The 14735-nt window shown below is 46.5% G+C and overlaps 2 protein-coding genes across 7 annotated transcripts in view; one reads left to right on the top strand and one right to left on the bottom strand.

Moving 5' to 3' along the window:
* Positions 1–957, bottom strand: part of SAMD8 (sterile alpha motif domain containing 8) — an 82338-nt gene extending 81381 nt beyond the window's left edge. Inside the window, exon 1 of the mRNA XM_060126224.1 lies at positions 863–957. Coding sequence (XP_059982207.1) covers positions 863–943 — 81 coding nt within the window. The 5' untranslated portion in view covers positions 944–957. The remainder of the gene's footprint in view (positions 1–862) is intronic.
* The window catches only part of DUSP29 (dual specificity phosphatase 29), a 108446-nt gene that overhangs the window by 4566 nt on the left and 89145 nt on the right, over positions 1–14735 (top strand). For all 6 annotated transcript variants that reach the window (XM_060126238.1, XM_060126235.1, XM_060126234.1 and 3 more), the window contains exon 2: positions 6700–6933. In XM_060126238.1, coding sequence (XP_059982221.1) covers positions 6700–6933 — 234 coding nt within the window. The remainder of the gene's footprint in view (positions 1–6699; positions 6934–14735) is intronic.

The following is a 14735-nucleotide window of genomic DNA, read 5'->3' as shown; positions in this document are numbered from 1 at the left end:
ACATTTCAGGAGCCATAAAACTTGACTTCCTTCTGGTTTCCCGGGAAGCACTGAGGGATTAGAACGACTTTGTGACACGACCTAGGCCTGGTTCTGCCACCAGAGGGCTCAAGGAGGGCACAGGCCCGCCTTTGGGGAGCTCACACTGACTGGGAGGGCGCTCAGTGCCACATGTGATGTAAAGAATACCTGGTTAGGCCTTGTCCTGAAGGCCTCCTTCCCGTGCCTCAGCCCGTAGGTTTAGGGTGGGCATCTGCTACATCCAGAACAGTTCTCAAATACAACTTTCACAGGCTCTTTTTCCCCCTCCATATACTCAAGTAATATATGTTCAGCACAGAGATTTATAGAGAAGATGGTTCCTTAAAAAAAAAGAATCGCATATAATTTTTCATCATTCTAAAATAAACATAGAGCCAGTGTTAATATTTTGGTGACATGTATTTTTCTATAAGAACGGAATCAGACTGTCCACGCTGCTGCATAAACTTCTGGTCTCTTCTCTCTACCAGCACAAGCCTCTTCCCCTTTGATTTCTCAAACCCACCACGAACACAGCTGTCTGTCCTAACAATTTCACTGAAGGTTTGGGGTGACAAAGAGAGGGCTGACGCTGCCGGGGGCGCTGCAAAGTTAGGCATTAGGGTCACTTTTCTCAGGAGTCCCGTGGCTGTGTGCCCTGGATGCTTCTCACCTGGCTGTCTCTGGCCCCAAGCCCTCCCTTCGCCACTCCGCAGCAGGGTCCCTCACACCCCTTCTGGGGATGTTCTAGAGGCTTGGAACGCCCCTTGGTTTCTTGCACAGAACAATTTAGCTCTCTTTGTTCACTCCATCACTTTCTGAATCACGCTTTAGGACTTACCTTTTCCCCAAGAAAAGGATCCTTAAATCGTGTTTTTTTGTTGAGCAGGAGGCCTGTTCTGTGGCTCACACTCCTGGGCATGGCTACCCGGCCAGTCTCTGCAGGCTCAAGGGGTCCACTTAGGGGTTTAAGTTGCCCACTCAAATGAATGATGCATCTCTCCACTGGGCTTCTCCCATCTTCCACCTTAGAAAGCAAAAGAATTCAGGTTGGGTTTTTGTTTGTTTGTTTTAAAATCGCCTTTACGTCTCTTGTTACAGCTCCATTTTATTAAAGAAGAAAGCAAAGCTCAGGGAGGATAAGACGTGTAGATCTGAGTCCTCAGTGACTGCTGGGGCTCTGAGAGCAGAGAAGAGCCACAAGCCAGTGAATGTGGGGAGAGAGGGACAGAGAGGTAGAGGAGCCCCAGGAAAGAGCCAGGTCCTGGGAACACGTAAGATGGAGTAAGAAGTCACAAGCAGCTTCCAGCCCAGACTGTTCTATTTGGCCAGCATAGTTAAAAAAATATAGACATGGTTATTTATTATAAAATAGGATTATTTATTAAAAGAATCCCAAAACAGAAGACAGGAAAAAAATCTCCCTGAGTCCTGCCACTGTCCACAGTATTGATCTTTTGCTGGGTTTTTTTTTTTTTCTAGTTAAAAACAAGAACAAAAATATACAAGTTAGTTTTTTTCTTAATTGAAGTATAGTTGATTTAGAATGTTGTGTTAGTTTCAGGGGTACAGCACAGTGATTCAGTTATATACTATATATATATATATATATATATATATATGTATATATTTGTTTTTTTCTTTTTCAGATTCTTTTCCCTTATAGATTATTACAAAATATTGAGTACAGTTCCCTGTGCTATACAGTAGGTCCTTGTTGGTTATCTATTTTATATATAGTAGTGTGTATGTGTTAATCCTAAATTCTATAAGGGTTTTTTTTTAATATATAAAGTCAAATCATGGTGTCAAAACTATATTTTTGAATTCAGATTAAAGCCTTTCCTCACTGGGCAAGGGAAACCTTTAACCAAACACAAGCTGTACCACTGAAAAGTCTGAAATGGAGTCAGGATAGGGATCCCTATTTTGATTATTCCTGGATATAGCTCCTCAAAGGCAAGGGCACTGTTTCACAGAGGAAGATGGCACTCCAGATCTTATGGGTCAAGTAACACTTGGCCCTGCATTCTCTGTTATCACAGTGTCTTTAAATGCTTTAAAATTAGCAGTATCTTAGTTTGGGTTCCCTCAAAGGTGGACGCTGAGACCAGAGTTTGGGAACAAATTGTTTGTGAGGTGTTCCAGGAAGCAGGTAACTCCATGACCAGCACAAAGACCAGAAAACAGCCTCAATCAGGGAAATACAGGGGCTTGTGTGAGGAAGCCTTTTGTGTAAGGGAGCTGTCCACTTATACCGCAGTGATCTCAGCTGAGGAATGTGACACGACAAGGATAGCCTCTGTTACAGCTGCCTGCTTACTTAAAATTTTAAAATCAGCAGATTTCCCACAAAACTCTGGCTTTCTGACTTTTCATAAAACCATCCGACCATCTGGGCTTGCATTCCCACATGGAATGGCAAGCTGCCACCCCCTTCCGTGGGGGCATTTGCTCTCTACTCTGCCACAGTCCCCACCACTCCCTGATGCCTCCTACCTGAGGCCAATAGTTGGGTTCTTGCTCGTTTGTTTTATTCTTTAACACCCAATGCACTTAACTCCTCTGTGTTACCTGCCTGGCCCGTCCAGGAAGGAGCCTGAGTCTGCTATCCTTTGAGGAAGAGGCAGGCTGCTGCTGCACATATAGGCCATATAGCCTTCAAGTTGGCATGTGGTTTCCTGGGACCAAACCTTTAAATATGAAGCTGTAACAGGAACCTGGAGGCCTCTCTTGACAACCTGCCCAGCTCTCATTATGACATTTAGCCTGTGATTGATATTGTATGTGTCATCAAGACCTTGGCAGTTAATCTCTAGGTCGAATTTATGGAAACCAAACAGAACAGATTTGTCTTCCCCTTCCATTTTGGCTGTGATCTGGGAAACAGACACTCCCGGCCTTTCTGAGATTCAAAGATCTGGGAGCCATGCAGAGAGGGATGCACACAAGCCGCCTTCAGGATTTGGAAAGATTACAGGTCTGTGGTTTCTGGACGGCTCTGTGCTTTGTTCTCGTACCCCATCCAATCTGCATGCTGGAGGATAATAGATCCCAGAGCTCCCTCTGCGTGCCAAGCCGCTCTGGGTAGACCACACCACTTCCTCTTCTGTCTGGAAATCCAGCCGAGGCTTTCAGCACGGAGATGGGGATGGGGATGGCTCCTTCCACAGTATAATGAAGGAGGACCAGCGTCCGCAAGGGTGAGGTCAGCTTCAGTAATACAAGGAGGCGGGCAGAAGGTTCAGCATGCAGTTACTCCAGTGTCTCCCTAAAATCCCTTCTTCTGAAGCCTCCTTTGGTGGCAGGCAGGGTTCAAAATGGCCCAAACCTCTAAATTTAGGTAAATGGTGCCCAGCTTTGACTCCCTTGGAAACAAGAAGAGCTGGTGCCACAGACGGGCAGAACTCCAGACTTCTCAAAGTCAAGGCGCCTCAGGCCTGCAGCGGGGAGGGCGTGGCCACTCTCAGGAGACTGAGGTGTCTGGACTGGCTCTGCTGTAGAAGTTTCAGACCATCCCTTAAAATAACACCTCCTTTGGTGACTGGATATGCCAGCCGCCAGGCCCCAGAGTGAAGTTCGGGTCTGAGCAAGTCCCTGCTGCAGAGGGCTGTCCATCCTGTACTCTGTTCCTCGCTCACCTTCCCCCGCCTCCAAATTAGCCCAAGGCTCCATCCTGCCTCATCAGCTCCAACTGAGCCCCTAGCACAGGCCCCCCAGTCTTACTCGTTCACCCCGAGTCACTCCTTCCATTCATTCACTAGGCCATCCCCTCATTCACCTTCTGAGCACCTCTTATGTGTCAGACACCGAGGCTGAAAACAACATGAAAGAGCATCTTCAAGGAGCCTTGGAATAAGGCTGTCCAGCCCTTCCCTCGTCCCAGTCCCACACCCTTACTCTGGGCTAAATACCTGGGTCTGCACGTCAATGAGAAGATGGAAAGCATATTGAGCACCCTTCCTACCCTTCTCTTGACTCAACAGCTCCTTGACTCTTTTTTTTCTTTTTTTTTTGGCTGCGTTGGGTCTTAGTTGTGGCACGCAGGATCTTCATTGAGGTATGCGGGCTCTTGGTTAAGGCGCGTGGGCTTCTCTCTAGGTGTGTCTCGCAGGCTCCAGGGTGCGTGGGCTCTGTAGTTTGCGGCACGCGGGCTCTCTAGTTGAGGTGCACGAGCTTGGTAGTCATGGCGTGTGGGCTTAGTTGCCCCGCGGTATGTGGGATCTTAGTTCCCTGACCAGGGATCGAACCCGCGTCCCCCGCATTGAAAGGCAGATTCTTTACCACTGGACCACCAGGGTTATCCCGGCTCCTTGACTCTTGAACCACATTCTTGGGCAATTATTATCAAACTTTAGTGAGCAACAGACTCACTTGGGAGCTTGTTAAAATACAGACTCCTAGGCCCCACTCTGGCCTAGGGTGTAACCCAGGAGTCTGTATTTTTAGCAAGTGCCAGATGATTCTGTGGGAGGTGGTCTTTAGATCATGCTTTGGCAGACTCCAAAGAAGGGTGGCCTCTGTAGCCCATGGCCCCCCCACACCTCAACTCAGGATTCTGCAGGAGAAAGTCACACATCCAGGCTTCCCCCCAAACACTGCTAGCCAGTGATCCTTTAATTCATCTCCTGTGAACTTGGGAGAATCAAATTTCCCAGAGCGGTGGTTTCAGCATTTTCCTGTTCTTTTTTTAAAAATTTAATGGACAATTTCAAACACAAAGAGGAACAGTATGACCTTGCAGCCATCATCCTTGGCAAATCCTGCCTCATCAGACCTCCACCTATACCCCTCTCTCCGACACAATATATTATTGTATTTTCCAATAGTATTATTTTTGAAGCAAATCCCAGACATTATATCATTTCATCTGTGAACATTTTACTACGTATTTCCAAAAGATAAGGCCCTGAGGTATAATTTAACTGTCTTCTGAATCTCCTGCAAATTGGTTGCTAGATCTAGACTCTGAGGACTCTGTTCAAAGATCCAGGTCTTCCTTTGGCGAGGCTCCTTTCGTGGTAGCGGTGGTGTGTTCCTCCATCAGAAGGCCCGTAATGTCTGACGTCTCTTATGCTGCCAGCAGTCAGTGCTCAGTGCCTACATCCATTAGCTCATCGGGTGTTGTAAAATGGTGCTTCCTTCCTTCTTTATTGAAGTTCTTCTATAAAAGAAAATTTCCCTCATCTATCCAGTAGTACAGTTTGCATCCAAAAGGAATGACAAATGCTAGATTCCTTCCTTTCACTGGCCTGTCTTCATAATGAGCTGACTCTCTAGCATCTTCCAAAAGTGAATAATTGTTTTCAGTATCATTATGATTTAAATGTTTGATGTGTTTCTACTAACTGCAGTTATTTTTATTATTCATGCTCAAATTGTCCCATTTTTGATAAGTGGGAGCCTCTTCAAGATGTGTTCTGGGTCTTTTCGATAGGATCCTAATGGTCTTTGAAGCTACTGGGGCTTTATTACATTCTTCAAGTCCCTGGCCTGCCCCTCCCCACCCTGCATCCTCCACCCCAACCCCTACCCTCTGGGCAATTTTTTTTTTTTCTCAGAAGACTTAGACCATGTGTTATAAGCATCCTCAATTTACAGTTTTCCTCATCTCCAAAATGGAGATAATCATGGTGCCTGTTTCTTAGGGTTGTTAAGAAGATTAAATGAGTTAATAATTGCAAAGCACTTGGAACAGTGCCTAGCACACAGTAAGTGCTACATATTTGTTACATAAATGAGTAACGTTCCCTCCCCATCACTCACCTGCACTCACATTTCTCAGTCACTACACCCTTTCCCCCTTCCCTCCAGTCTCCCAGCAGGACGAGTATAACCTCCCTTCCCAGGCTGCCTGAGTGTATCAGTCACTCAGCTCACGGAACACATGGTGCCCAATTCCTCAATGAATTCATTTCTTCGGGGACAATGGAAACTCTTCACCCATATTCCACTCGCAGAGCCTGACAAGCTCTGCAAATACACGTTCCAATCTGCAGACACAGGTTTCTAGCTTGGAATGTCTCTTCCAAACCCCTGGTAAGCTAGCACAACTGCCAGCCTCCTAGTGTGAGAGCAGCCAGCGTTGACTTCAACTTCCTAAAAAGTTGACAAACCCTCACACAGCCAAGTTTCCTTCCACCCCAAGACTTCCGAAGCCCCGGAATGTGTGTGGCTGCCCAGACCACACAGGCTCTGGATTTCCAGGTGTGCCCTTTCCACTGGATGACAGCTCTCTGCAGACGCTGAATACCACAGGCCTGGAATGGCAGGGACCTCCTGGGCCTTCTTATTCAGGTTCTAAATGGCCTGAGCCAGCAGACTCCGGTCACATAAAGGAAAGAACAGGCACCAAAAAAGGGGTTAAATCTAAAAGAAAGGTGGCAGAGGACAGGCAGCCTGCAGGGATTTCTTAGACCTGAAGCCTGTTTGTGTCTGCAGCAAATGCCCACTTCAGAGGGTGCCCAGCATGCTTGCTTTGCAGGAGAATGGAATCTTGGGGAAGTGCTGTTTAACTGCTATCATGGCCTTCCCTATTGACCTCTGTGGCCTGGGAAGAGGAAGCAGGAGCATAACAGGCTGGGGAAATGCCAGCTTATATACCCTCCTCTTTTTTGTAAAGCCCATTCCCTACCTCTGTCCCTGCTAACCGCAATCCTGACCCTCTTTCATGACCAGCTGCAGAAAGGAAAGAAAATCCCTTGGCTCCAAAATGACATCCAGAGAACCAAAGACAAGCCTCAAGAATGCTTACCCGTCTGCCAAGAAGCTGCTGCCGAAGGTGGAGGAGGAGGGGGAGGCTGAGGATTACTGTACCCCCGGAGCCTTCGAGCTGGAGCGTCTCTTCTGGAAGGGCAGTCCCCAGTACACGCATGTCAACGAGGTCTGGCCCAAGCTCTACATCGGCGATGAGTAAGTGGCGAGGCCCAGCCTCACCTTTGGTAGCCAGGCCTCCCCAGGGCACAGCCCTCGCCACCTTCCTGCCATGAGCTCTTGCTTTTTAGGTTGGTTCTGAGAGAACTCTATTAGCTAGGGCTGGGTTTATTTTCCTATCACAGAAAACTCAGAAAAGGGGCTTGGGCTTCCCTGGTGGTGCAGTGGTTGAGAGTCCGCCTGCCGATGCAGGGGACGCGGGTTCGTGCTCGGTCTGGGAAGATCCCACATGCCGCGGAGTGGCTGGGCCCGTGGGCCATGGCCGCTGAGCCTGCGCATCCGGAGCCTGAGCTCCGCAACGGGAGAGGCCACAGCGGTGAGAGGCCCGCGTACCGCCAAAAAAAAAAAAAAAAAAAAAAAAGAAAAGGGGCTTAAGCAAGATAGAGATTGGTTTCTCTCTCACATAAAAGAAGTGCAGAGAAAGGCGAGCTGGGGCTGGCATAGCGACTCCAGGGTCACCAGGGGCTCAGGCTCCCAGGCTCGGCCTCCACCATCCCCAGGGTGTGGTTTCTTCCTCCAGGGTTGCTTCAAGGTCTGACACTGCTAGCAGGGATCCTGCCATCAACTGTAGGATCCAGACCACTGGAAGGCTGAAGGCAAGGAAGAGGAAAATGACATCTTCCCGAAGGGAAGTCCCACCCAAGACTTCCCCTGCCCTTAGCTGCAAGGGAAGCTGGGAAATGTAGTCTTTTATTTTAGATGGGTATAAGACCAGCAAGAATAAAGTCAGTTCTCAGGTGGGTGGCATAAGAGCATATCACCATATGTGTCAGGAAGCACGGTAGACCTAGCAAAGTTGAGGTCACTGTCCCCTCTAGATTTTTATAGTCACCATTCTCCACTCTTCAAACAATTAGGAAGTGCCTACTGTAAATAATAATAATAATTGTACTTATTCTTTATTGAATACTATGTGCCAGGCACCGTGCTAAGCATCTTGCATGCATGACCTCACTTTATTTTCACTACAGCCCAGTGAGAGGTCATCTAATTACTCCCATTTTAAAGACAAGGAAACTGAGGCACAGAGCAGTTAAGTAACTGGCCCAAGGTCCACAGCTCAGTAAATGGCTGAGAACTGGGATTCAAATGCCGTTTGGCCTAACCCAGAAGCTTTCATCCTGACCAGCACTCCTACTCCTCCCGCCATCCCCCAGGATTCCAGCTCATGGCTCATCTCTCTGAGATGGTGCAGGACCACTGCATGTGTGATTTTTAATAAACACCTTGCTGCTTAAAAACCTAGAGATAACTGTCTAGTCATGGGAAATCAGGGGCAGAACCCCTTTTCTTTTTTTTTCTTAATATTTTTAAATGGAAAAAGTTACAAAAATTATATGCCCTTTTACACTAAATTAAACCAAATAGAGGGTTATAAAAAACTGCATAATCTCCCTTTGTCCTCTCTTAACTCTGCCCTGAGTAACCAGCATTAAGCTCACTTTATGTATGTTATTGCAAACATAAGGAAATATATGCATACATTTAAAGGATTTTTGTGTGTGTGTGTGTGTGTGGTACGCAGGCCTCTCACTGTTGTGGCCTCTCCCGTTGCGGAGCACAGGCTCCGGATGCGCAGGCTCAGCGGCCATGGCTCACGGGCTCAGCCGCTCCGCGGCATGTGGGATCTTCCCGGACTGGGGCACGAACCCGTGTCCCCTGCATCGGCAGGTGGACTCTCAACCACTGCGCCACCAGGGAAGCCCAAGATTTTTATTTCTTTTAAATAATTTTTAGCAGAAAAAAGGAATTATACTGTTCTGTACTTTCAATATTCCTTAGTATAGCTGTACCATAATTTATCCAATCATTTCTCAGTTATGAACATTGGAGAATGTGGGTTCCCCTAAATAGGGACTCTATTGTTTACTTTTTAAAAAACAATAGCTTTATTGAGATACAACTTGCATTCCATAAAATTCACCCTTTTAGAGTGTACGATTCAGTGGTTTTATTATATTTACAGAGCTGTACAACCACCAGCTAATTTCAAAGCATTTCCATCACCTCAAAAGGAAACCCTGAACCCGTTAAGTAATCACTCTCAATTCCCCATATTCCCCCAGCCTTAGGCAGCCAACAATCTGCTGTTTCTATGTATTTACCTATCCTGGACATTTCATATAAATGGAATAATAATAAATGGCCAATTGTGACTGGCTTCTTACACTTAGCATACTGTTTTCAAGGTTCATCCAAGCTGTAGTGTGTATCAGTGTTTTATTCTTCTTTATTGCCAAATAATCTCTGTACTATTTTTGCAACTTTTCTGTAAGTCTAAAATTAGTTCAAAATAAAAAAGGCATGCATACACTTTGACCTCAAGTATCGCTTTCAGAAATGTGACTTACAGAAATAAGAGTACCAATACACAAGGAAATATGTACAATGTTTATCATTATTTGAAGTAGCAAAAAAGGGGGGGAAATCTGAATCTCTTATCTTTTAATAATAAAATATTACATAAACGTAGTAACTATATTGTTTTCCTATTTTAAAAGTAATGTAAACTCATTGTATAAATATAGACCTCTTAGCTTCCCTATTTGTAACAGGTTAACAAGAGAACCTTCCTCATAGGATTGTATGGATTGAGATAATATATGTCAAATATTAGTGCAGTGCTTAGTACAGAGTAAGCACTGAAAAAGTTTAGCTATAATAATAAAATAGTGATTAATGTAAGGAAGAAAACTTTTAAATATCTCAAAACAATCACCCAAGTCCATCACGCCAAGCCTACTAAGACTGCAGTACATTTCCTCCTACACTTTCTACATGATACATTTGGTTTTAAATTCTTTTTATATAGTTGTGACAATATTGATTATTCATTTTATCTTGTCTCTTTTCCACATAGCGTCATTCATAAACTTTTCCCTTACTATATACTTCTCATATATTTCATTATAATATAATAGTAACTATAATTATATATGTATTATATCAAATGGCTAGAAGATCATTTATTTAACCACCTTCCCTACTATTGGACATATCGGTCACTTTCACGTTTTCACTTTTATAAATAATGCTGCAGTGGACATCTTTACTCATAAACTTATTTTTATATTTAGGACTATTTCCTGAGATCTGACCCTACAAATGGTATAAATAGGGGAAGGAGGATTAAGATTTAAAGATTTACACTGTCTCTGTGTCTTTCTCTGTGCTGTTCCCTTTGCCTAAAATGCCCTTCCCTTCACCTCATCTCCGTGTCCAGATTCTATGCATTCTTCAAAGTCCACTCAAATCACTTCTGCCATGAAGTTAGCTTTCCCAATCCCCATGGTGAGAAGTAAGTTTTTTCTCTCTGTATATTACATACTACATTTACCTTCCCTACAGCTTATAATAGTAACAATAGCCAAATTATATTGGATTCTTACCATGTGCCGTGCCCTGTGCTAGGCATCATTGAACCCCCCTAACAACTCTATGAAGGAGGTACCATTATCTCTCCCATTTAACAAATGAGCAAACCAAGGCTCATGGAGTTCATCCATTTAGTCAGTCAGTATTTACTGGGCACCTTGCTAGGAGCTTTGGGGGATACAAAGAGGAAACTGAGGTTCAGAGAAATTAAGTGACCAGCCCAAGGGTACACCACCAGGCAGTGGCAGGATATATTCTCAAACCAGGATCAAGAAAATGTGGTCAGTCAGATAAAGAAGCTGTGTTCCAGTTGAGGAGAAGAGATGTGTAGACATGTAACAGGGAATAGAAAGAGAAATAGGTAGTGGGTTGGAAGGAGCATGGGGTTGAGTCTTGGCTCTGCCATTTACCAGTGTGTGATTTTGGACAAGTTATTTTACCTCTCTTCCTCTTCTATGGCAACAGTAACAAGGCTTATCTCACAGGTGAAGATTAAATGAATTAAAACAAGTGAAGTGCTAGAGTAGTAGCTGCCACATAGTAAATGCTCAGTAAGTGCTTGGTATTATGGAGCTGAGAAAGCATCATAGGAGTGGTGAGTTCTAAGCTTGGCTTTGGAAGATGGATAGGATTTCAACAGAATTCTAGGCAGAGGGAACAGGGTGAGAAAAGGCATGGAGGTGCGAACAAACAGGGTGATTCATCTGGAACATTGGGGATGAATGCAGTAGAGAATGTGCTTCCAGAGGGTCTGAGATTAAGCCAAGTTTTACTACTGTGTGATCAGCTTAGACTTAGCTATGCTGTGATGACGGGTATCCCCAACATCTTGTTGGCCTACCAGAACAGTGGTTTACTTCTCCCTCATGTGACATGTCCATGGTCTCTCCACTCGACTCCAGGACTCAGGACTCAGCCCCTCTCTGGGATATTGTCAGGCTCCCGGCAGAGGGAAAAGAGAGACATGGCAAACCACAGACTGACTTGGAAGTGACACAAGACACTGATGCCCACATTTCACTGGCCAAAGCAAGTCCATGCCAAAGCCTCATGACAATGCGGCAGGAAAGTGTAACACACCCCTCCGGATGGGCAGCAAACATTCCAAAGGGTAACACACAAGGTACCACAGCCACAGTCGTCTCCAGGTGCAGAGGCTTTGGGTAGGTCCTTTCACCTTTCTGGGCCTCAAAAGATGGTTACTGAGAGGATTAAAAGAAATAATGGCATGTGAAAGCATTTTGTAAATTATGAGGTAGCAGACAAATGCAAATGTTGTTATTATTGCTACTTAGTGAGAAAGAAACCTGGGAAGGTAGGTCAGGGCCAAGGGACTTTATTCAGGAAGCCACTGAGTGTCTGAGCAGGATACAAATGGCCTAGTGTAATAGAGTGACAGACAGTAGGGTTTGACGCAATAAGATATGCTTACTTCCTTGACATCTGACCATAAGTTTGCTTCCTTCAAGCAAGGGAATGTCACTGCCCTTTTGACTCAATCCAGCTCTGCCTAACCGAGCCCCCAAACAAACACACACGCACAGTCTAGGCAGGCTCCACAGTCAGCGTGTGTGACCTGCGTGCACAGCCCAGGAGAGGACCAAGGTCAGCACCCACCTGACCTTGTCCCCATCTCTGCTCAGGGTCCCTCCTTGACACCCACTTAACAAGGTTAATGAGACTCACAGATGCTTACTGAGAAAGAAGTTCATTCCACCGTCAACGCAACCACACCAAGGTTACAGCCTGGCTGAAAGCAGGCACAGCTGCCCGCGTCTCTCCGTCTCTTTGTAGGTATCGGCCAGAGCAGTGAAATGCTCATAGCTGGCTCCTCATGCACGAAGCCTCAGTTTTAATTTGATATTTGCACTTAGGTTGAGTGTTTCCGTTCCCTAAAAGCGCCTAAGATCCTTAAAAGCCAAGGATCTGAAAGTTACGGTGGTTAGGATCCAGGAGTGAGAATGGGTGTCCTGAGGCAGCTAGCGCCACCGGCTGCTCCTGAAGTCTAGACCAATGATGCCTGGGACCTGCTGGGCACCAGACGGACCCCCAAGAAGCCGCTCGCTCTTTCCCCACTCCTCTCCCCTCAAGCACAGAATGGCTGGGCATCTGCTCTGGAGCCACAACGTCTGGGTCAAATTACTGGTTCCCACGTGGCCTTGGGCAAGTCACTCAAGCTTTCGGAGCTTCAGTTTCTTCACCTAGAAGATGTGGATTCAATGGGTTAATACATCTGATTCTCAGCACAGTTCCTGGCACACCCACTGTGTGTGAACTATTAGAGATCAGGCAGCTTCTGGAAATCCAACTCACAGTGTGAGACGGAGGTAAAGAACAGTCACTACACTTTGCCACTCAGCGTCCCTCTGCTAAGGGCAGCCTTGGGACAGAAAACACCCCTGGTCAAATTTCTCCCAGGAGATGCTATCATGAACCCAAGTCCAGGTTGGAAGGAAGGAAGTCCCTCTGAATGGGCCTTCTCCAGCCTACTCCCTCCATGGATGCTGTCCCCGCCTTCCAGGGACCCGGGTGGCCTAAGGCCTGAGGGGGCAGTACCACCTCAAAGCCTCACACGCTTGTGGGTTTCAGAACGTCTAAAGCATTTTCTCAATCTCAGCTTATTCCAAGGGGATCACCAAATGGGATGCCTGGTGACTCCAAGTGTCTGTTGCTTACCAGCCTGAGGAGAGCAGAGATGTCCCCCCCATCCTCCCACCCACTCCACCATCACCACAGCCTGGCGAGAAGAGGCCACTGACAGAGGGATGTGGCTGGTGTGAAACGTGCTGGGTCAGCGGTGGGGGGTCAGTGCAGGCCAGGCAGCTACCTTTTGGTGGCCTCGTGGGGAAGTCTTCCTTGCTCAAGGGCTCAAAGCACAGCCACCCTCTCCCACCCATTTCCTACAACTTGGTAGGCGGTCTGAATCTGCAAGTGGGAACCTTGGGGACAGTGTGGAGTAGAGCGAAAGCCCTCCAGCAGGATTCGGGGCAGAGAGTTCAAGCCTCCAGTGTGGGTGGCCATTCCGTGTGGCCTTTGGCAAAACATCTTATTGTTCTGGGACTCAGTTTCTTTATTTGTAAAATAAAGGGATGATTTCCAACGTCCCTTCCAGCTCTAAAGTAAAATTCTTTAAGAAATGTCTTATTAAATAAATTAGGCTTTATTAGGCTCAAGCACGTACTTGTTTTACTACTTTTAAGTCATACAAATTAGATTCAAATTAGGTTAACCAAGGGTTGCCCTCCAGAGAGCCAGGGACCGGCATTGATGACGAGATAAGAATAATTCATCACCTCTTATCAATCAGCAGTCCCTAAATGGGTGCTTCAGAAGTGCTTGAGGATGCTTGAAAGCACTAAATTTCTGTAATTTAAATATTCTCACTTTAATCTCACTCACATCTTCCATTTTCTGAGCAAATTCTTTTTTCTTTCTGTCTTGCTTCTCCCCAGTAGTCAGCAGGAGGGGAAATATCCTGGCTACCATCAAAGAGATTGTAAAGTCCCAGGCAGGACAGGCTCCCCATAGTAAGGCTTGGTTGCAACAGGATAATTGAGAAATCTCTCTTCCCTCTCACGATAGAGGCAGCCCTATAAGCCAACACCAAGGCTCTGCGAAGCTGCTCTGCCTCTGCCTGAATGGTGGGAGCCCTATTTTTATTATAACTACAGTTGCCTCCAAGGTCTGGCTTTTGGGGTCATCGACAGCCAGCAGCCCCTCCCTATAAAGCCTGACTCTTCAAATGCCTGGGCCAGCTCCACCCAGCCTGAGCTCACTTGCCAGGGGCCTCTCCAGCTCACCCTTTCTGCTTTTCTGCTCCCAACCAGACCGACAGCCTCTGAAGCCAGTGGCAGCTCTGGGGCTGGCCTGTAGTCGAAGAGGCTGGAGAGTGAGATGAAAGCAAATCAATGGCTGAGACGGTCCTCAGCTCAAGAGAGGACCTCTCACTGGTGCACCTGGACAGCTGCAATCTCTCCCCCCAAAAAAGAAAGGACTAATTCAGCCTTGAGGCACCAAGTAGAGCTAAAACTTGACCTGCTTGTCCAGGGTGGGCAGCAAAAACACAGCCAAGGTTGACAATTTAACATGCTGAATGTCACCTGAAAGAACTAGAAAACCTGGACTCTGAGCCTCCAGGTACCGAAGGCGACTAAGGTACAACTGGGCACCAGTCGTGGGCAAGGTGCCCAGGGTGAGACGCGGTGGCCCTGGCCTGGCTGGGCCTTCTCATGCTGGGTGACAGCTTTTCACCCAGCGATGTCAACCATTTCCTTTCGTGCTTAGCCAAATGCCTAGTCTAGTGATTAATACAACACCATTTCTTGAAACCAGGCTTCCCATGCATTGTCTTTCCCCTCTTAGCCTCCATCCTTGGAGGTCTAGAGTCTAGGGGGGTGGGGAAGATG

The sequence above is a fragment of the Lagenorhynchus albirostris genome, chromosome 16 (assembly GCF_949774975.1).
Source record: "Lagenorhynchus albirostris chromosome 16, mLagAlb1.1, whole genome shotgun sequence".
Taxonomy (NCBI): Eukaryota; Metazoa; Chordata; class Mammalia; order Artiodactyla; family Delphinidae; genus Lagenorhynchus; species Lagenorhynchus albirostris.
The sequence above is the reverse complement of the archived record's forward strand: the minus strand, read 5'-3'. Positions and strand labels throughout refer to the sequence as shown.